Source organism: Oreochromis niloticus, linkage group LG1 (assembly GCF_001858045.2).
Source record: "Oreochromis niloticus isolate F11D_XX linkage group LG1, O_niloticus_UMD_NMBU, whole genome shotgun sequence".
NCBI lineage: Eukaryota > Metazoa > Chordata > Actinopteri > Cichliformes > Cichlidae > Oreochromis > Oreochromis niloticus.
The window spans coordinates 18,076,876-18,099,979 of NC_031965.2; the positions used below are offsets into that span (position 1 = coordinate 18,076,876).

General features: G+C 38.5%; 1 protein-coding gene and 1 long non-coding RNA gene across 7 annotated transcripts in view; both read left to right on the plus strand.

The window, feature by feature from the left end:
• Positions 1–23,104, plus strand: part of mettl15 (methyltransferase 15, mitochondrial 12S rRNA N4-cytidine) — a 50,667-nt gene that overhangs the window by 12,840 nt on the left and 14,723 nt on the right. For all 6 annotated transcript variants that reach the window (XM_005466931.4, XM_003445690.5, XM_005466930.4 and 3 more), the window contains one exon: positions 16,720–16,856. In XM_005466931.4, coding sequence (XP_005466988.1) covers positions 16,720–16,856 — 137 coding nt within the window. The remainder of the gene's footprint in view (positions 1–16,719; positions 16,857–23,104) is intronic.
• On the plus strand, positions 2,002–8,639 carry LOC112846428 (uncharacterized). Its single transcript, XR_003219369.1, has 3 exons — positions 2,002–2,312; positions 3,004–3,078; positions 8,503–8,639. It is a non-coding gene; the product is annotated as an uncharacterized LOC112846428 (long non-coding RNA).

Sequence of the window (23,104 nt, forward strand, 5' to 3'; positions counted from 1 at the left end):
CTGTTTCCATTTTCAGTTGAGTTGATTCTGATGAGAAAAAGAAGACATCGTTTTTTTTTTCAGCTCAGACTGCCAGTGTTTAGTCTCAGTGACACATGTACAGATAGACTGACACACAAGGCGAGCTCACTCAAAGGGAGGCGTGTTTCTGTCGATACTTTAGACCAGGGTTTGCCCCTCCTCTTCAGCCCACACTCAATGATGATTTATATTACTTGTCATGGTTATCTTTCCGCAACCTATTTATAGTTGTAGTAGGTACCTAAATTAAGCCATAACATTGGCACTGTCTATTGCCATGGCTTTTTAGTTAATAATAGCCGATAATTTTTTGCTTACTCCAGTATCAATAACAGATTTGCTGCTGATACTAAAGCTACACAATACTCTGCTTTGTGATTTCTTGTCTAAAGTGCAGCACAATGGCAATGTCTTACATATAGACTTGGTATAGCTGGTATAGCTCATTCACGGATTCCTAGTACTGGAGAAGTCCAAACTGGTCTGATTTTTATTAAATCTGTTTACATATTTTTAGCATATGCAGGTAAGGATCTGTAAGCTCATGCAATGATAGGATGTCTGTTCTCAATTCACAAGAATTGCTATTGCAAGAGGATTGGTCTGATTGTAATGTTCACAAAATGGATGTAGCCCTCACCCATCTCTATATGAATACCATGATTAGGTTTATTTATTCCATTTTGTGCACAAAACCATTACAGTTACTATTTGGCGATCCTTATCTTATTGGTCATAATGCTGGAGGGAGCTCTCCTACTGGTTGACTCTCAGATTTGCAAGGCGTGGTTGGGCCTTCCTATCGACATTATAACATCATCAGTAATATAGTCAATGCTATGACATGTTGGTGAGTTTTCATTGCTGTGGTTGCTACCGACCATGTCTTCTCACAGGATTTTAAATCTCAAAAATTTCAATTCTTGTACCTCACACATTGCATAAACCTGTGGACTTTGACTGTGAGCTGGATGAGCTACTATGTCATTGACTTCCTGGTTATATATGTCATGTGGTGACCATGCTTGATCCAAATACAAATACAAATATGGCAATATCTTTAATGTCAAACATTTATTTGCTGCACACTAAATGTCTCCTGCATCACTGAGAGTGAATTCTCAATGCATTTGTGTTTTTGAATCACTTTTGTTTAAGCTGTGTATTGGATTAAGGCTCAATTTTCAATCTGTTGTGATGACACCTATGTGTAAATACACATGCTAAATTCTGATTTTAATGAGCACAGGGAAATGTTCGTCATCGGCAGATAGATATGGGTATAACTTATCTTAGTATCAAGTTATGCATACATCATTATTTATATTCAAGGGAAGTAAAATAGGCAGAAGACAATTTTGAGTGGAGGGGAGCTTTGATGTTGCATCAGACATTCCACCAAAGCTTTTCTTTGGCTTGTAACTTACAATAGATAAAATGAATAAATGGTAAATGGCCTGTATTTTATATAGCACTTTTCTAGTCCCTAAGGACCCCAAAGCGCTTTACATATCCAGTCATTCACCCATTCACACACACATTCACACACAGTAACCAATTATGTTGAACAAAATGGCAAATATGAAGAGATTCCAAGACTTATAATTTTTTTAAGTATACTCACAATGTAGTTTCTCCAGGATTTCTGAAGGTCTTTCAGAGTTTTTCGTTGGCTACCTTTTAACTCCTTCTGTTTCTATCATTTTCAGAGGAGTGTTTTTTTGTTGTTGTTGTTAAGCCACTTAACGCTAACCTATGAATCATTCAAGCATAGAAAAGGTGCCTAACTCAAGTGATGAATCAATGTTGTGTCTACGCATAACAGACAACTTAGCAAAGACCAGTTTTAAATTGTCTCTTTAGGCACTTTCTTACTAGCAGCCTGTCTCAAAAAACAAAACAAAGAACAAAAAAACCAAATGAAAAAAACCAATTTGTTCCCATTTCTTTATTTGAATCAAGGAAAAAAGTGGACAAGTGGAGGACAAACAAAGAAGTGGCAGACCTAAAAAACTATCTACAGCAGATGAAGAGTATCTGGAACTCATGATCTTAAGAAGCAGGAAAAAATCTAGAAAAGACCTAGCTGGACCTTCAGTTGATCCATCTGTTGTTCACTGAAGCCACAAAAGAGTGGCTGTCAATTCATTCCTAAAGCGTCCCAGAGCCTGGACCTCATTACTGAAGCTTTTTGGGATCAAATTGAGAGAGAATGGAACAAAAGGCAGCCAACATCCAAAGATCTCAAACTTTCAAACCAACGTTATATTTTCCTAGCAAAATATAAAGAAGTAAGAGCTGGCTCAAGAGTTTTGCACACTCATAGAACAAATGAATAGCAACAAAATTTGTTGATAAAACTGTGCAATTACATAGAGATATAGCCCTCTTGGATATTTAGATAACAGCTGAGTTGTGACAATGTGTTTTACACATTACAACCCTCTTGCCCCTTTTTTTTCAACCCAAAACTGACCTGCCAGACTGTGAGAAGCTTTAATTTAATTATTATGAACACTCTCTCCCATAGCTACATGGCACAGAAGTAAGGCCGGCCTGTAAGGCTGTTTTGTATGGAGCCTCTCTGCTAAGTGTGTAGAAGAATAGGTAGTTGGCTAGAGAATTAACAGTTTCTGTTAACTTAACTAATAGAAACACATCTCCTTATGTATGAGAAATTTTGCACTTTTTTACTGAAGTAATTTTTTAAACACTCGCTTGAGCTTGTTATGTTCAGTTTTGACCCACAATATTATTCTCACTAATTTGCATAAGACCTGCCATAAATTTAGTGTAAAAATGAATCTTACCAGCTGAGAAAATGTTGCTCAGTAAATCTTCAACCTGCAGGGGAAAAAAACCAAAAAAAAACCCAGACACTTTGGCTGGGGGTGAGGTGGGGGGTGGAGAGTGATGACTCATGCACGCAGTAGACGTCCCTCCCTTTCCACTTTTTTCAGTGTCCAGTCATTTTTTTCACAGCTGTCACTCACTGCCTCCAAATCAGATCCTCACAATGCCTTATGTACTTTATTTGCAAGGTCTAGAAGATTTGAGGTAAGAAACAATGCAGCTCACATCATTTTATTACACAGATTGTAGCATAATAATATGATTGTCCTGAAATACACGTAATAATCCTGTGAATCCTGGACATTTTGTTTATGTTGTGCCAACAAAATTTGACTCAAAAATCCATAAATAAATTTCCTTGTGCTCCAGGATGAAAGTTTAAATTGATACTTCATAAACATATACATGTTTATATAAAACTATGTTTTGATTTGAAAAACACTGGGAAAAAAGCTATATTAATTTGCCATTTTTAAAATTTAATTGCTTTCAGATTACTTCTTCAAAACATAAGCAGCATATAGCACAACAGAGAGACTAATCGCTGCACCGGGTTGCCCACGTACAGTAAATATTGAGTTATTGTCTCATAGTTTGAGAGAAGATACAAGTGTCTGCTATCCCCATTTCTCCAGAGAGCTCCCCAGCACAACTGTAGTGTAAGAGCCAGTCTCGGGACTCCTTGAAGTGGGCGGATGCTTGACATGGGCTTTATGAGCTTTATGTAGAGGAGGACAGGGACTGGGGGTTTTCCTCTTTCCAGTCAAGTTTTTATTGAAAATTGTAACAAATGTACATACAGAACAAAGGCAGACTCTACATGAATTATGTGAAAGTAATAGTGAGGGAAAAAAAGACCAAATAAAGTGGGAAGATTAAGAGATTGTGACAGGTTTTGGGAATGTTATGGTGTTTGACGAGGTGGGTAGAGTACTACAAGAACCTTCATAAATCGGCAGCTGTACACGAAGCTTTAAAACTACTCTAGTTAAAACCATTAATCCCTAAAGACGAGATCCAAAAAAGAAGCAACGTGATGTCAAAGTGACTGTGACCCTAAATAGTCGTGCTTAATCCCAGCTCTGTGCTCATGGCCTGCTGCAGTGCAGTTTTGGGTGATAACACCATCGGGTAATTAGGATTCTGCACACTATTTCCAAATACGTCCTCAGCCTCTCGGAGCCCTGCCTTTCATAAATATACTAAATTATGCTTTCTTGACAGCAATTTTTGCCACCAGTTTAGTTTACCTGAACTAAGGGACATTCCTGGTGGTCCCAGGATCAGCACCTTGGACAGCGATCATGACAAAGTTATGGAGACAATGTAAAATAAAATTTAAAAAAATTATTATCCACGTGGTTAGGAAGCACAAAGATCAATTAATACACCTGAACCTTTACCACAGCTGATCAGAATATTATTTTATTATCATCATGGAACTCAAGACACATAAAATCATATGAACCCTGGTCCCATTATTGAAACCGTAACGGGAAAAAAATTAAAAGTCATATGAATTAAAAAATAAATGTTATTAAGTTAATGTTATTCAGTAATATGACTATAAATTTCTCAAATACTTAAGTGACACAGACCTGTCGTTGGCCATCTGACAACAACCGGTTGCCAGGGAAAAGTGTGCATTCTCTGACTGGTTGGGAGTGGTTGTTGATGGTAGCTTGATGTCACAGTGAACATCTAGAGACCAGTCAGTGACCCCTCCTGGTAACTACCAGGCACTAGAGGAGCCATGAACTGCGGCGAGTAGTTTCTAGAGGTGGTCACTAGAATGAACTTGGTGACAAAGAGATAAATGGTGCTGCACCAAAAACCTTGTAATGGCTTTGTTTGCTAGCAGGTTTCCACAGTCATTAGAGGTTTGTATAGAAGACATCAACTTGTCTGCAAACACTTGCCAACTGCTTGCCAAGTGGTACTGAAACTTGAGTGTGATACAAACCAGAACCCAAATGTTCGCTGTCAGTATAAAAGTTGTACCTTACCACTGCAACCAACATTTTTCAGAAAGTGCAAATTTTACTTTGAAGGTGAATGCTTTCCATTTCTGCCTTTCCAAAGGCAGAAATATTTGTGTTGTTAGTTTCTGTTGCACTTTTTCAAGTTTCACTACAGCTTGGAGAGTAAATGCCAAGTATTTGCTGAAAGTCAGCGTCTTCCTTGCCAATAACTGGTGACCACAGAAACATCGCAAGGTTTTCAGTGAAGGTATCCTCTTTTTGACCTGTTTCCCCTGATGACATCAAGTAACCTATGTCAACCACTCACCAACTGGCTGGGAAGCACACATTTGCTGGGGGTCTAGGGTTTTGTGACTGAGACCTATGTTATGTAGTGGTTTCTTCCTAAAAAAAGATGGTTTTGCTTGTGTCTTAGAAAATCTAACAAATTATTCTTTTGTTTTGTTTTTGATTTTTTTTTTTTGTTGTTATACATTTGCAGGATGTTTGCAGGATGTTTTCAGGAAATGCCCCTTTTTGTTTTTTTCCAAGAAGCTGCTGACAGTTTGTCAATTCTAATTTTCAATTTTTCCTGCAAACTTATTTTTTGACTGGCAAATTAGCAACATAATCATTTGGTGTGTTTCGCTTTGACTTTAATGATGATTGATCTGGTACAGCAAATGTAGAGATGATTTATTTGGTGAAGGAAGCTGCAGGGACACCCATAATTTTTGAGTACACTGCTGCCGTGAGCTAATTAAATTGTTAATTAAATGAAATATTCACTTTATTTAATTTTTATTACATATAGACTTTCAATTGTTTGAAAGTGTTATAGTCTTATATTGGATGGGAATTTTCTCTTCCTGGCAGTTGTGCTGTAGTTGATGGAAAATTTGAGATTATCGTGTGATTTTTCTCTTTACATGTCTAAAGAACTGCTGCTTCTGTTGGTTTGTAAACTTTGAAATTTGAGAGTCTCATTGGTCTAGAGATTTTTTGCGAGGGCGCTCTTCTAGAAGTGCAGATCAGTGTTATTCCTCTTGACTTTATCAGCCCACCAGCTTCACTCTCCTCCTCGGAATGATTATCCCATTTTAAGTAAGCATACATTACTATTAGGAGGCAACTTGTCTGTTCTTTACTTCAGCTTCGTCTTTGTATTTGACTGCATTTTATTGTATACTACAGTGTGCAGTGTGTTGCTCTATATGTCCAATTCAAAGGTGTGAGTGTAAAAACTGCAGGAATAATGTTAAATTTTTTTTTTCTTTATATATCCATGATATTTTTGTATTCTGTGTTTATCAAAATATTTTATATTGATCAATATAGTGCATTTGGAAAGTATTCACACTGCTTCAGTTGTTCCACATTTTGTCACATTGCAAAATTAATAAAATTCACAGCCTTTGCCATAAGAATTGCGCTCAGGTGCATGACAGGATTGTATCAAGGTACGGATATGGAGAAGAGTAGAGACATATTTTTGGAGCGTTGACGTCTTAGTGAACACGGTGGCCACCATTCTCTGTAAATGGGAGTTTGGAAAGTTTGGAACCACCGGTTATCGTCCTAGATGTGGTTGCCTGGCCAATCTGAGCCATTGCGATAGAAGGGTCTTAGTCAGGGAGTCTGACAGAGCTCCAGTGTTGGTCATTGCAGAGAGGAGAACCTTCCAGAAGGACAACAGTTTTCTACTGTACTACTCCACCAATCAGGCCTGTATGGTAGAGTGGCCAGATAGATGCCAGTCCTCAGTAAAAGGCAAGGCAAGCTATTCAAAGTACTTTAGAAGCGAAAGGAGACAAACATATTAAAATGAGAAAACGGCACATGACGTGTATTAAGAGTTTTTTTTTCATGTGCTATGTGCAGAGGTGGGTTTTTGTTTTTTTTTTCTGTTCTCAAACTGATCTCCCTGTTGGAACTCAGTCTGGGAGGAGTTATTTTTTTTCTCCTTATCTTTCCTCATGTGGTGCATTTTCCATTGTTATACCTCTCTGACCTGTCTTCCCCATGTGATGTTTTTGTGTAATGTATGTATGGTCGGAGGGTTTGATTGATTGATTGATTGATTGATTGATTGATTGATTGATTGATTATACTTTATTCATCCCGAGGGAAATTGGGTTAAGGCTGCCAGCCGTGCCAGCGCCGTTTTACCCATCCGACCAGTAAGATGGCGCCGCCATTGCGTGCAATAGGTCGGCAGCCTTATGAAATTTCCCCTTGTGGGACTAATAAAGGTATATCAAATCAAATCAAATCAAATGACAGCTTGGTTACCAAAACTCTCTGGTCTGATGAGACACAGAACTCTTTGGCCTGAATGTCAAGTGTCATGTCTTGAGGAAACCAGGCACCGCTCATCACCTGTCCAATATCATCCCTACAGTGTAGCATGGTGGTGACAGCATCATGCTGTGGGTTTTTTGGCAAGAGAAACTGGGAGTCAGGATTGAAGAAAAGATGCAGAAACATAAAGAGACATCCTCCATGATAACCTCCTCCAGAGTTCTCTGGACCTCTGACTGAGGCAAAGGTTCATCTTCCAACAGCACACAGGCAAGATAACAAAGGGACCACTCTATGAATGTCCTTGAGTGGCACAGCCGGAGCCCAGACTTGAACCCGATTGAACATCTCTAGAGATCTGAAAATGGCTTGACACCCCCCATCCAATGGGATGGAGCTTTAGAGGTTCTGCAAAAAAGAATAGGAGAAACTGCCCAAAAATGTGCCAAGCTTGTAGCATCATACTTAAAAAAGACTTGAGGCTGTAATTGCAGCCAAACACAGTATTGAGCAAAGACTGTATGTATGTACAAACACTTATGTACAGGTTATATTTTAAATTTTTTAATTTTTAATAAATTTGCAAGAATCTCAAGTAAACCTTATTAACTTTGCCACTATGTGGTATTGGGTGTATAATCTTGAGGTGAAAAATGAATTGAATACATTTTAGAATAAGAATGTAACATGACAAAGTGTGGAATAAGTGAAGCGCTATGAATACTTTCCAGAGTCAATGTATCATGGATTTCATTTTTCTCTACAGATTCCGTAAATAAGCTGCTGTGTGTTCATGGCTTTATGAACATTAATGACAGTTTTCCAGCCTTACAGCAAGGTGACATAAGGAAGAACATAAAGCCACTTAACCATCCAGGGACAGATTGTGCCTAAAATTTGCTATATATGGTGTGGGGAGACACTATGACAAACAGACTAGCCAGCTTCCTGAAATTGTTTAGATAATTTTCCAGTATGTCCTCTGCCTTGTGCAGCACTAACAACTACACACATTTGTAGACCAATAGTCATGCCCTGTAGCAGCTATTCCAAAGAGGGATGTCTATAAAAAAAATTACAAAATTGGCTTAAAAAAACAACCCAAGAATGTTGTTTTATTAATGTCTTAGTCGGCAACTTTCCCAAGAAAGAAAGAATTTGACAAAAGTCCAACATTTATCATGTGAAGCTATTTTTTCAGACTTTATTTATGTTAAAACTCTGATAGTGGGTTTTGACTCAGTTATCTTCACTTTGAGTATACATGGCTGACACTGAATGCTACAGCACATGCACTGTGTCTGTGCAGTGCAGGGTAATGCTAATCTCTGATACTGTGTGACTCCTCATCTCTTCTTTTTCCCAGTAACATTTGTCCCAGGGGAATATCTTCGAGTTGATGTTGCGACTTCTGCACAAATCTTTTCAGCAGTATTGTGTTATTGATTGGATCCAGATTGGTGCTGAGGAAACAAAAGTAGAATGGTGACAGTTAAGAAAATGTAATAAACATTCTTGTCTTTATTGCTTTTTTTTTTTCCATTTATGGGTTTGTTTTATAATTTGAGTCAATAATAATATTGATTGAGTATATTCAAATAATATACTCACCAACCACTTCAATAAGTACACTGTACTAGTACTGGGTTGCACCCTCTTTTTCTTGTAGAACTGCCTTAATTCTTTGTGCATAGATTAAACAGGGAAACTTTCCTCAGAGATTTTGCTTCACATTGACATGACAGCATCACACAGTTGCTACAGATTTGATGCAAATCTCCTCCTCAACCACATCCCACAGGTGCTCTATTGGACTTAGATCTAGTGTCTGTGGAGGCCATTTGAGTACAGGAAACCAGCTTGAGATGATCTGAGCTTTGCGCTATCCTGCTAGAAGCAGCAATCAGACACTGTGGTCCTAATGGAATGGACATAGTCAGCAGCAATACTCAGTTGGACTGTGGTGTATTTTAAAAAATGTTCAGTCGGTATTAACAGGACCAAAGTGTGCCATGAAAATATGTCCCACACCATTACACCACCGGCCTGAATCACTGATACAAAGGTGGATATATTAATGACCTTCCTTGACCTTCATGTTGTTTACACTACAATTCTACTATCTTAATCTGGCTGCAGAAATTGACTCATCACCCCAGGTAATGTTTTTTCCAATCTTCTATTGTCCAGTTTTGATGAGCCAGAACAAATCAGTAGTATCGATTTTCTGTTGTTAGCTTGCAGGACCCGATGTGGTCTTCTGCTGTTGTAGGGTTTGATGGGTTTGATGTTTGTGTACTCAGAGATGTTCTTCTGCATACCTGGTTTGTAACGAGTAGTTCTTTACTGTTGCCTTTCTATCAGCTCAAAGCAGGCTGACCGTTCTCCTAGATAGAGGTGTATCTAATCAAATAGCAAATGAGTGTATTTAAAAACACACCATGTAGTCATTTTAGAACCTAGAATAGTCATAATGGTCACAATAAGATCGGTGTAAGAGCATATTTTACTGTAGTACTTCTACATGCTCTTCACCTTGTTAGTCATTTTCTATTATTTGTATACTATCTAGACATTTACAAATGATGACATTTAGATAAGTAGAATTCATTCTTTCGGGACTATCAGCAAGATTTACTGGAGATAATCTGTTTATTCATTTTGACGTTTAACTTTGGGCCAAAGTGGATCACAGGAAAACCGAGGGTTTGGCCAATAGATTAGACCAGACCAGGTTTGAACAGCTGTGCATAAAGGTCATCTATTAAGGATCCAATTTCTCTCACATTTTAGATGCTTGATATAAGCAAGGGAATGGAGCAAACAGAGAACTGTAATAGTTTATATTTTAGCTTTTAATCCTTTAAAAGTAAGAGCAAAACCCAAACCTCATGCCACTGGAATAGCTTCATGAGTTAATGTCCTTGCCTGAGTTTTGACAAAGTTTGTCCCCTGCTGTGCCACTTTTGTTTTTCTCCTTTCTTTACAAAATTCCCATCATTAATTTGTGTTTCTGAAAAGGATACTTAACCTTGCATAGGCACTTCTGAAAAAGTCTGGCCTTCTTGATATCTCCTAAGTGCCTCTAACATGATTTGCTCATTCTCAGGCTATAAATGACCTACAAACTTGAGACGGGTGTTTTTGTTGGCAGATGAACTACTGCTGTTTTTGCGCGCATAGACGTGTCTTGTCTTAACTAGCTCAAATACCTCCTCGAGCACATTTATTTAAACTTGTGCCAAAAGAGGGCAAGCGGTGCTGAATAGATGAGGAATGAAAGTATTTGTTGTAACTTTGCAGCATTCCTTTAACAAAAGAGAGATTAATTCAACATACACAGAGGCAGAGGCAGGAGCCCTCTGGCAAAGAGTTTTGTCAACAGTTTTGTGCTTCCCTATCACTTGTTCATTCTCACTCGCTCACTCATTCACCCACACTTTAAAAAAAATTTTTTTTTTTTTTTTACTCCCTCTTAGTCCACTTCTCGTATGTTAAGTCCACTTTAAGTTTAGGTAGGCGAGTCATGTATGTGTGTCAGACATGAGTGATTGCCATCAACATAATCTCATGTCTGCTTCCACTGGCCATCTGTGTTGCACACATTTGCCTCCTACCTGGTGAAGTTAAAGTTGAAACGTGTGTGGAAGCAGTAATGAAACAGACAGTTTGAGGCTGTGCTGCGGAGGTTCGGGCGTGAGATACAGTTGGAACATAGCAGTGAGATTTTATGTCCAGTCAAATGCACATTGGCCAGATGTGTAGCCGTCTCACTATTCTCTACAGCCACTAAATCCCGCATTATTACCACTGATTATATCAGGGTTTCCACATGAATCATTCTGTGCTCTCATCCTGCAAACCTGCTAAAACTGGGCACACTTGTGTCTCGCCATGAACTTTGTGTGACAGAGAAAGAAATGCAAACCGGTTACCTCCACTCTTGCCATGGCAACGGACGCGACAAGAAAAGCGATCCTGTACCTGTGTATCTGTCTCCCTAATGGTCTGTGTGTTAGTGTAACAAGATCTGAAAAAACTCCCCTCAATGACATTTTAGATCCCCCACTGTAACTGACCTGGGCTGGGGAGTCACAAGTAGGATTTAGGTGAGTACTCAGGCTTCTCTCAGGTTCCTGTTTGTCTTTTCCTAATGAATTCAGCCATAAGAAAGCTTCAGATGAGGCCCATTTTTTCCACATGGCCAGGATATCATATACTGGTGCACAAGCTGTTTTTTGTTTTTTGTTTACCTAATGCAAAAGCTTTATTTTTTAGATATATATGTAAAATATCTCTTTTTGACTTGACATATGAACTGATGAAGCATTTGTCATTTTACTTTGAGAAAAAAAGTGCTCATTAAAAATGCTGTGGGATGACTGCTGAGGTGTCCTGCATTATAGCACCTTGCTGCTTCACTGTTGGACTGCACCACTCGGCCACTCCTAACTCTCCTGTTCCCTCTGCTGGGAAAGGCAGATATTGCACACTCCAGACGAAGTACAAAACGCAGACTTGGAGTAAGTAATTTTGTTTTAAAGATCATCCTTGGCATTGCATTACCGAGAATCACCTGTGTCTTGTTCTGGTTTGATTCCAATCTGCCGCATTCTCTGGAAAAGGCATGGCCTCGGTGAAAGCCTTGCTGAAAACCCCTCGGTATAAAATATTGTGAATGAGTCATTCCCAAGTTTGGTGTTAATCATCATTGCAAACGCCAAACCTATTATCACCAAATCTTTTCAAGAAGTTCTTGTGTCCATCTGGTGGCAGAAGTAGCAGGTTTTTTTTTTAAAGGGAGGGAGGAGTTTTTTTTCCCCCTTCTTTCTTTTTTGCAGCAGCATTCAGGTCGTTTGAAGAAGCTTGTTATCCCTCCAACATAGGAACCAAATTTTTAGTTTACCTTGTAAATGACCTTGCAAACATAAGGCTTCCTTTTTTTTTCCTTTGGACATGCACTCAATTTTTAGGTTACTTTATTTGGTTTGTGCATGCGTGTGTGTGTGTGTGTGTGTGTGTGTGTGTGTGTGTGTGTGTGTGAAGGAGGCGAAACTTTCCCTGAACGTTATACAGATGGATAGTGTCTGTGCTTGGTGCAGTAGTTATACAAACAAGAATAAATACTCAGCATTTGCATTTCCAGCTAACCGCCTCTAAGAATATTGAGCATCAGCTGTCTGTCTGTCATTTGAACCACTGGTGAAATAGATCAGCGTTACCTTTGTTCTTTTGGCCACAGCTCCCTCAAGATGTGACAAAAGATTGTTGTGACAAGTGCCTCACCCTCCAGCAGAGGACCAGTTTGTCTCCCGGTTGCTTGTGTCGACTGTTTGATAAAAGCCAGCCTACTTTTGCTGTTTGTGTTTCTGTTTTCGTTTTCCTTTTTTGTATTGAATAGCACAACAGGCAAGTTCATTATGCGTGTGACTCATCCCACTAGCCCACACCCCCTCCCCATCTGCTGCTGTGCGCTGGAAAGGAGAGGGAACCGCCATTGATCACTTCTTCCCTCACACATGCACGCACACACCCCACCTTCAACGTCACTATCGATCGACATGTTTAATGTTTTTGTGGGAAATAGCTGGCATTTCCTTTTGTGTCCGTTTACATCTGTTCCCCACCATTTGCTGACATTATAATAAATCACTGAGCAGACATGTAGAAGATGAAAAGTAAAAGATAATCCAGCAAATTATTCAGACAGTCTCAGACCATTCAGACACTGATTGAACAGGCTGTGATTTCTTTTTTTTCCCTTTTTTTGTAGCAGGCTCAGTCAAGAATATATAAGGAAAAATGTCTGGATAGGAGAGCTTTTCTTTTTTTTGCATGTCTTATTTAGTTGATACAGCTGGTAACAGCAAAGACCCCGCAGAATGGTCGATAAGCGTTACATATATCCTTTGTAAAACATTTCCTGACTGCCCCGCTCTCAGTACTTGATTAATAAAATTAAAAAAAAACCCACTGACATCCACATATGAGATTATTTTGAAGTGGATGATTAATATTTTTAACAAACGTTCAAACACAATTTCCCTTTGTTTGTCTTCTCTTAAAGTCCTTTAAAAAAAAGTGAAATAGAATAAGAGTTGGTTTATGGAGCAAACAGAAACTTGTGTGCTAAAAAAGCTGAGAAACATTATCACAATGAAATCAAGGCAATAGTTTTTTCACTTTCTCATCTTTCTGACTTGGTCTTTTTCTACATCAAGAACTGAAAGACACTGTTCGTCGATGAAACGGTTTGCAGGTAGTGTATGGTGACTTCACAGCAGTTCTGGCCTGCCAAAAGGTCCAATCTGGTCCCCAGGCTGGCTCTGAAAAGTGTGAAAATTGCAGAAAGGAGGGTATAAGTTGTTAAGAATGGATCACATCATGAGATTAGTTGTCTGAACTGTTAATTTAATCCAAGTCAGAGGTCTGAATCATCCTCACTTTTACAGTCTTCTTACTGACAAAGAAGTTTTTCATACCACGCCAAAGTAAGGTGGTTAAACCACTGTGTCCTGCTGATGCGTTATAGCATTTCTTTGTGATCAAAGTAGAATGACTGAATAGCCATAATGTTGAAACTGCACCTAGTTTTTGTTAAAACAGCTCATACTGTAAAGGAGTGGTGGAGATCGAATCAGCCTGCGTGCAGCCTGAGAACTGAGTTTGACTCTTCTGGTTTACAGGGATTCCTGCAGCCTTATTACTATAGTGCTTCCCTGCTGCACTTGAAACAAAGAGCGCACTAACAGCGATTGAGCTGACTGTTAAGGCCATGACTTCACAACTAAATTGACGATGAGACACGATCCATTAGGGCCTGTCTGATGGTGTCTTGTACATGCATGCTGAGCACTAGTGTGTATGTGTGTGTGTGTGTGTATGACACAATTATTGTCTATCAGCAGAACATTGCAATATCGAGGGAAAAGAAAGCAAAGAGGTTTATAAGTTGAAAAAAAAGGCTGAGGTTAAGGTCTCTTTAGGACACACAAAACAGTGAGTAACTCTTTTAACTGGAAACTGCAGGCTGAATGTGTCTATAGCTTCTCAAATTATGATGCATGTCAAGTTTGCTTCACCACTGATAAACAGTACATATAGATTCTTTATTTAATCAGGTAATCTCATGAATTGGATTGATAAGAAGGTTGGTAGAGATGAGAAAGATTCCTATGGGAGCGACTTGGGAGTGTTCTCTTCATCAAGGCAGTTGTATGATGAAAGAGTCTGTTGTGTGAGGATTAAGGTCGTGTGCATTAACATAATAACAGCACTTCCATTAATTTTGGTTCAGTTACCTTGAATTACAGGATTTGGTGAAGTGTTTATATTTGTTTTCAGGCATTTCCATAACTGCAAGTATCAAGTCAAATGCGTAAGAGCTTTCCAAAAGGTTCTTACAGTGTAATTTAGACGCTAAGGCTAACATGAATACATTTGCATTAGCACATCGTCACATCCAGTTTATCAGAGCTTTGTTGCTGAAAACAGCTACCTCCTGCTGTTTAAATGTTCAGAAAAAAACAAAAAACATTTTATTTAAATTTTTAAAAAAACCCACAATGGTGGGGAGGGAAACAAACAGAAACTGGCTTCTCAAATAAATAAATAAATAAATAAATGAAGAATCCAAAAAGTAGCTATATTAATACTGAAACAAACAAGAAAAGAAGGTAAAATATTCCCTCCAAACAAAATGTATAAATTCTAAATGCGCAAATCAGTCCACACATGATTACATTGCTCCACCCATCAAAAAGTCTGCGCCTGCACGAGTATATTGCCTTTATCGTCATTTATTGGACTGACGATTGTCGGTTGGAAAACTTTTACATATCGCCCAACCTTACTTTGAAACAAGTCCAGGATACCTCGGATAAATGTTAGTTTTATATGTATATACTGAGCATGTTTACCTTGACCTTACGGCTTATGTAAATTTTAGCTTTAATGTTGTTATTCCATGATGGGGGAAAAATATTTTTTTATTAATTACAACAAACCTCAGTGTGTTGTGATTGTCGTGAAATCACTTCCTTTTTAACGTCTTTATTGCTAAATTTGATTGCCCCGAACTGAATGTGAAAAATTCAAATGAATTCTTTTGAAGGCTTGGTCCGAGCTATAATGCATTCATGCAGTGCTGTTAAAAGGTATTTTCCCCCTTCCTGTTTTTTTTTAAAGGTTTTTTAAAATGATAATTTCATTTATTAAGGTGAAACGATTATCCAAACTAGTCCTGTGTGAAAGGTAATTGACCCCTATAGTTATGAATTAACTGTGACTAATCACATTTTTGTAAAGTGGAGTTCAGTTTCCCTTACCACACCCATGCCTGCTTACTGCCAGACCTATTGGATCAAGTAATCACTTAAATAGAAGCTGTCTGACAAAGTGAAGAAGGGTAAAAGATGTTAAAAAAGGACCAAAGCCACTGACATCTATCAGTCTGGAAAGAGTTACAAAGTCATTTCTAAGGGTTTGGAACTCCAGTGAACCACAGTGAGAGCTCTTATACACAAATGGAGAAAACTTGGAACAGTGTTGAACTTTCCCAGGAGCCTACCAAATGTTAATCACCCAAACTTTTGGGAAAATACTCTTGGGACCAATGAGGCAAAACTTGAACAGTCAAACATGGTAGTGTGATGGTCTGGGACTGCTTTACTGCTTCAGGACCTGGACGATTTATTGTAATTAATGGAACCATGAATTTTGCTTTCTACCAGAAAATCCTGAAGGAGAATGTCCAGCTATCAGTTTGTTTCATGAACTCAAGCACACTTGGGTTATGCAACTGAACAATGAAGGGAAACATACCACCAAGTCATCTCTCAATGGAAAAATAACACAAAATAAAGTTTTTGGAGTGGCCTATTCAAAGTCCGGACTTATATCAAGTTGAGATGTTTTGACATGAATTTAAACAGGCCATTCCTGATCGAAAACCCTCCCTCCACCCTGAATTCAAACAATTTTGCAAGGATAATGGGGCCAAACTCAATGACTCATTGCACATTATGAACAACTCTTTGATTGCAGTTCTTGCCTCTGAGGTTAGCACAACCCATTATTAGGTTTTGGGGACAATTACTTTTTTCACATAGAGCCAGGTGGGTTAACTTTTTTCCCCATTAATTAATGAAATCATCATGTAAAAAACTGCATTTTGTATTCACCATGGTAATCTTTGTGTAATATTAAAATGTGTTTGATGATATAAAACCTGGACCTCATTTTTAAAAATCAGGTAAGTGCTTCAAAAGTGATGTGGATAAACACACACTCTTTCACCTATTGTTGTTGGTACCATAGTTCTTGAGGTAAAGACTTTAAACTTGATAAAGAGGCTGGGGAGTTCCTCCAATCAGAACTTTTTTACCATACAGATCTAGATGGTGTCACAGACTACAATGGAAGGTGACAATGTGTGAAAATGTGGGTGCCTATGCATGACACATGTCAGTGCACCACAGTGAGTTAAACACTTAAATGATGAACTAACATTGTGATGATAAAAGATGATTCATGTATATGGAGTCATGTTGTGAGAACTGTTCTTGTGCTTTCTCACATGTAGGTGGTGCTGGACATGACATTTGGAGGTGGTGGTCATACCAAAGCAATTCTGAGCACAGTTCCCGAAGTCACGGTCCTGGCCTTAGATCGAGATCCCACAGCAATTTCTCTGGCCCAGCAGTTAGCCAAGGAACACTTGTAAGTGATTTATTGAGAAAGATCAACTAGACCAAAGTTGAAGCTTCAAGCTACACACTGTTGAGACAGATGTTTATACCTTATCATGGCTAATGTTTGGCCATCAGTTTTTGTTGTTATAGCTGACAGCTTGACAATTTTAAGCAGTGTGTGGTTTGTGGTCATTTCTTAAAGGATACTGTGGGTTTGATATACGGTGTTGCAGCTCTCCCTGTACTTTCTCACTTCTTCCCTGAGCCCGATCAAATACTGCTTGCCAAGATACAGCCCCTGAGTTCCACTGTCCAATCAGAGCCATTCTTCCTTCTTAACTTAAAGCTTTTCTCCCCCCACGCAAAGCTGGTGGGCCCAGCATGTAATTTGTCAGAGTAAGGGCCCACGCCTGCTGTGTGAGGGAGATGCTACCTCCCACAGAGGATCTATAAGTTATTGGTGGGGGGTGGGGGTTAAAAATGGAGAGAGAGAGAGAGAGAGAGAGAGAGGCAAAAAAAACAAGAGAGAGAGAGAAAATGAAAATATAAGAGCGAGCAGGGAGACACGAGGACACAATGCCAGGGTGAGAGGGAGTGTGTGTGTGTGCATGAGCAAAGCGCGGGTGGATGAAAATAAGATGTTCCTAAGACCATGGCGTGGGAAGGAATCCTTTTACGTAGATTCTGGGGAAACCTCTCTCAAGGGAATCTGCCAGAGAAATGTGCCTGTGAGCGGGGAATGACAATTAAGAGAGAGAGAGAGAATGAGAACACTGTATTCTGTCAGCAGCAATATACCCCTGCTGTAAACTCTTCCACGCCTACTCGTGATGCAAGTTGAGAGAGGCTAGAGAAATCTAGCAATTAACCAATATTATTGGAAGCCTGAGTAAAAGACCCTGGCAGCCCACGCAGTGCATCCACACAACAGGGTTAGAGGATTTTCTCTCTCCTCTGCACTCCCGTTTCTTGAGGAAAGTCTAACCTCAGTGCAAACTGTTGAGTTTCGGTGTCAGTCTGAACCCAGTTTTACAGCACAGAGAGAACAATTTCAAGTCCAAACATTTCAAAATCGTCAGCTTATGAAGGTAAATCTCTTTTCCCTGAATAATATTCACCCGTGTACTTAATGGGATTTGTCTCCTGCATGTTGAGCCTTGCTATTCTCTGCATCATTCTTCTTGTTGCTATGACTTCCCTCCGCTCGAAGCTCTGCAGTAGTTGTGCCCACAGTACATGTTATAAATCTGAAAAGGCACAGCACGTCATTGAAAAGTCAAACATTGGATTTACATGTACATATATGGTGAAACAGACTGATATGAAGTGAGATCTGAACTGTTTGCATGCTCTGTGCTCTTTGTTGATTTACACCGAGTGCCATGTTGCCTGTCACATCATGGGTAGTAGGCTCTGAATGCTTTGACACATGAAGCCCATTTTCTTAGAGTTTACCTGCACTTATTGACTCTCTGTCTTTATTTGGCTTATTTAAAATATTTTTATAAGAACAGTTTCCCTCCTCTAAGGCTGTAGCTCTTTTCTGCTTTTGTTATTCAGTCGATTCTTCTTTCAGTTTTTCCTTTTCACTTTTATATGTTGTTTGTTTGAAGATCGCCACATTAAATGAAATTATATTTAAAGGTTTTACGTTGGAGATTTGTCAGATCTGCAGTTAAAGGTGAGCCTATACTAATATGTGGATGAATTAGGGTTTTTACAATACTATAATTTCAAACAGTAGAGATACCCTGGAAAATACTCAATACTTAATACCATTTTCAATGCAATGGGGGGGGAAATTAAAAACAATCATTTAAGAGGCATCCATTTTTAACAATAGTTACAACAGTACTGGTTGGTGCAGATGTTTTCAGTTAAGGCTGGGTGATATGACTTTACGTAAAAAAAAAAAGACAATTCATGAAACATTTTCCCTCAATTAGGATTAATGAATATGTACACACAAACCCACACACAGACAGGATATTTTTGTTCGTTAGTGTTGTAACAGATCGGCAGTATTACTTTTGGTCGTTAAAACTACAAAAAGTGTCCAAAAAACGGACCCAGCATTTTGTATTTGGCACAAGCCGCTTTAGTTGTGCTGTCAGCTCGGTGCTTGAGTTTAAATATTAGCGGTCATTTTGGGAATAAAGTAGAAATAAAGTAGTAGGTGTAATTTTTAACCAATATAAAAGATGCTGACTTTTGTTTGGTTTATTTTACTACTGAAAAAATTAGCAACACCTTGGAGACCTACATTGATTTCATCTAGGCATTTTGCCATTTTTGTTGCTGTTTTTCATGGGTGAAGTCAACCAGAGCTTATTGGGAGAATAGTCCTGCATTAAAACAGTGCAAGGACTAGTGCTATGCATTTAAATGCATACAACTCACCAAAACACTTCACAATTCATAAAATGCACAAACTTGAATTTACGTCCTTCTAAGCTACCCAAGCTGTCGGTTTGGTTAACTGTTTCAAAAATGTAAATGATGTAAATGTTCCCAGGCTACTTATAATAAGAAATGTTAGTTAGATTATGATATACAAGGAGTGACTGCCACAGAGACCTACTTTTACCTCCATCAGCAAACCATGCCAAAAAAGATGTTTGGTATCACTGCTAATAATAATAATAATAATAATAATAATAATAATGGCTGTTATTTTGCTGCAAAAAATCTTTTTTAATTTCTCTCTTCATTCTTGCATGTCATCTCTTGTTTTGCTCTTCCCAGCTAAGTGTAATAGTGTTTGTATTGCTCAGTATAGCCCACACGTCGGCAGTTCTCTGAGTTCTCTGTAGCCATGCGATAACCTCAATCAATCAATCAGTCGTACATCATAGACGGCATGGAGGGAAGTGCTGATTTCCATGTTTAGAAACTCATGTCGTGTTCGCATTTCCTAACTATGCAGAAATTAGCTTGTCAGCCAGGAAGTAAAGACGATGAAATTAAAGTGGGGAAGCAGGGGGGCAGGAGAAACTTCACGATTCAATATTTTCCCATGGCTTTAACAGTACATAAATAAGTCAGAGAGAGGTCTTTTATAACCATCTCTGGGTCATCTGGGGTAATTTAGTTAAAAATAAAAGAGTCATTTCTAAAGGCTAGCCTCTCTGTGTTTGTATCCCTCTTCTGTTTTTTTCCTCCACTGGACTGTAGATATTTCCATCACCGGTCCCCTGCTGAAAGCAATCAATCACCATCTTGTCTTAGGCTTCAGTGACGCAGGTAAAGGAACTGAGCAGGTCAACACAAGGGAATATTTCAGGCTTGATTTGTGAAGAAGCAGCATGATGCTGAATGAGCATGCGCTCAAACTGAGGGTGCTGTGAAGGCTGCTGATGTCCTCACCGATGGTAGCCTTACTGCAGATGGACAGGAAGAAGCTAATGGGAGAAAAATATTTAGTGAAGGAATGATTTCTGAAAAAAAAAAAAGATTCAGTACTGACCTCAGAAAAGGCAGAAAGAAAAATATCATTGTCACCTATTTTGACAGTTTGATGGATACAGTATAAAGCTGTTTTGAGAAAGTATTTTATGAAAGGACTTAAATATATTAGAAAAGTATACCTATTTTTTTCAATTAATTAAAGGAAATGACTCACTCATAAGGTGCTCTTAATATCATCCCTAACATTTTAGAGCTTATAAAAGTAGTAAGTGGATAATTAAAAGTAATTTTAAATTCAAATTCAGCTTCACCATAGCATTACTTTTGTGTTTTCTTCACTGAAATGTATATATTTATCAAATACAACATGAAAAGATCTTAAAGGGGATTTAATCTAGACCCATTTGTGTTCAGGCAGAACACAAGGAAGATGTGGAGATGGTGTGAATGCATACAAGGCTGTTATATTATTACTGTATGACCGGAGGTGAAATACACTCACCAGCCACTATTTTTTGGCCCACATTTAGATTTTGGTCAACAGTTTGAGTTGATTTGAGCTTTGGGAGGTGGCACATTGTCCTGGTTAATGCAGGATGATTCTAAAGAGATGGACATGGTCAGCAACAATACTCAGGTAGGCGTTGAAACAATGCTTAGTTGGCTCAAAATGTGCCAAGAAAATATCCTCCACACCATTACATAACCAGCACCAGCCTCGGCCATTGTCACAAGCGAGGATGGAGCCATGCTTTTATATTGTTTATGCAATAATTTTCCAATCTTCTCTTGTCAAATATTGCTGAGTCTTAGCTACTCTTAGCTAAGAACAGAAAGCTTAGACTGACTGGAGTGGCCCTTAGTAGGGTCTTCTGCTGCTGTAGCCCATCAGCTTCAAAGATCACAGTCTTGCACATTCAGAGATGCTTTTCTGGATACCTTGGCTGTAACAAGTGGTTATTTGAGTTACCGCTGCCTTCCTTTTTTCAGACTATTCTGTGTGAACTCTAGAGATGGTTGTGTGGTAGAATGTGCAAAAAACATTCCAGTAGATCAGCAGTTTCTAAAATACTCAGACCAGCCATCTGGCATGAACAACCATGACATGTTCAAAGTCACTTCAGTCACCTTTCTTATTCATTCTGATTATCAGCAACTTCAGCAAATCAACTTGACCATGGCTACATGCCTAAATGCTTCACACTGACTGACTAGATATTCACATAAACAATGAGTTGGAACAGGTGGGGCTTATAAGGTGGCTGGTGAGTGGATGTATCTTCACAAGGCATGTGGGGTTAGCAGTGAACAAAGCAACCCCACCCACTTAATTTTCAAACCTTTCGCTTACAATCAGCAGCCACTCATAAGAATGTGAAAGGGATGGTTCCCTTAAAAGGAGAGGCGCTTAAGCTGCTTGTTTCAGGCAATGAATTACCAGAAGATATGAACTACAACCACGTATAAGATAAATAAAGAATTTTAGAACTGTCAATAATCCAAAACTACTGTAAAACTGAAAATGATGCATAATGGGTTCAGGTTGATCCACTGAGATGCCAGAATAACAAAAAACAAAGGCATGTCAATGTTGTACGATGCTACAGCTATAAATAGTTCAGATCTCTTAAGCAATTATGAGCCCACTTGAACCTCAGCACATACACCACTGAAACTTGTCCTCTTTAATAATAAAAGACCTTATATAAGGCATTTATGTCTCCAACTCTGTGTCTAAGCCACATAAAGAAGTTAATAATTTAGAAATCTTATGTAACTGTTTTGCATATTTTTAAATCCTTCATTGGCTTATAAAAACATGTTAAAGAACAACAGCACAGTGATGGTTAATTTTGGTGCAGAAACTAAAAATTGGCATTGAAAACAAACCTTGAACTTAAAAGGAAACATTGGCATTGAAATACTTCTTTTGAAAAAAGAAAAAGATCCACTCCTAGTGGGCCTAGAGTATACTGATTATAAAACACAGAGTTTTAAAAAATGACACCTTAAAATCCATCCATCCATCCATGTTATGTTGCTTATCCTGGACCTGGTTGCAGGGGCAGCGGTCTAAAAAGGTTAGGGGCTGGGCTAACAAGAGCACAACATAGAATTTGCATTCGGGGGAGAAAATGTCACTCCTTTTGACCTATTGTCAATTTGCAACCTTTGTGCTTGCTGCCCTAATTTAAGGAGCAAGACTAAATAGGTCAAGTTTTCTTTGTAGTTTTTTTTTTTTTTTTTTTTAATCTGGCACAGAAAATTGAACTGGGTTAAAGAAAGCATAGTTTTCCAGTTAGAGTTTGCTGTCTTGACACACGTACAATGGAATAGGATATAGCCATAGCTCATTTTTGTTAACTAACCAAATTATGTTTGATAACCAAGTCGTTTAACCTAATAAAAGACAGAAAACAATTAAAAACTGAGCTTACTCTTGTGGGCAGAGTTAATTACTGGCCAAACAAATATTTCATGTTTATTTTATTTTCTATGAAACCACTAATCACATTCTTCATTAATCAAATCATGCAGAATGTCGTTGCACATCACTGCGCAGGTTAGCGTTGCTGTCATCCTTTTACTTTATGCTGCGCTTCTTTATAACTTTGCTTTACAGATAGAGAGACAGGGAATACATACTTAGGTTAAACCTTAGGTTTAAATGCATCTTAGGTAATAGTTGCAACATTTCTAATCTAGTTCATGCCTTTTCCCCCCCCAGGGATTAGAGGAAGCACTGCTGCTGCACAAGATGATGCAAGTTATTTCACAGTATAACTGAATTTAATGCAGTTACATAAGCTGCAAAGTGAAATTAATAAAGTGAAAATTTTCCAAACTAGCATGCAGTTATTAAGCAGT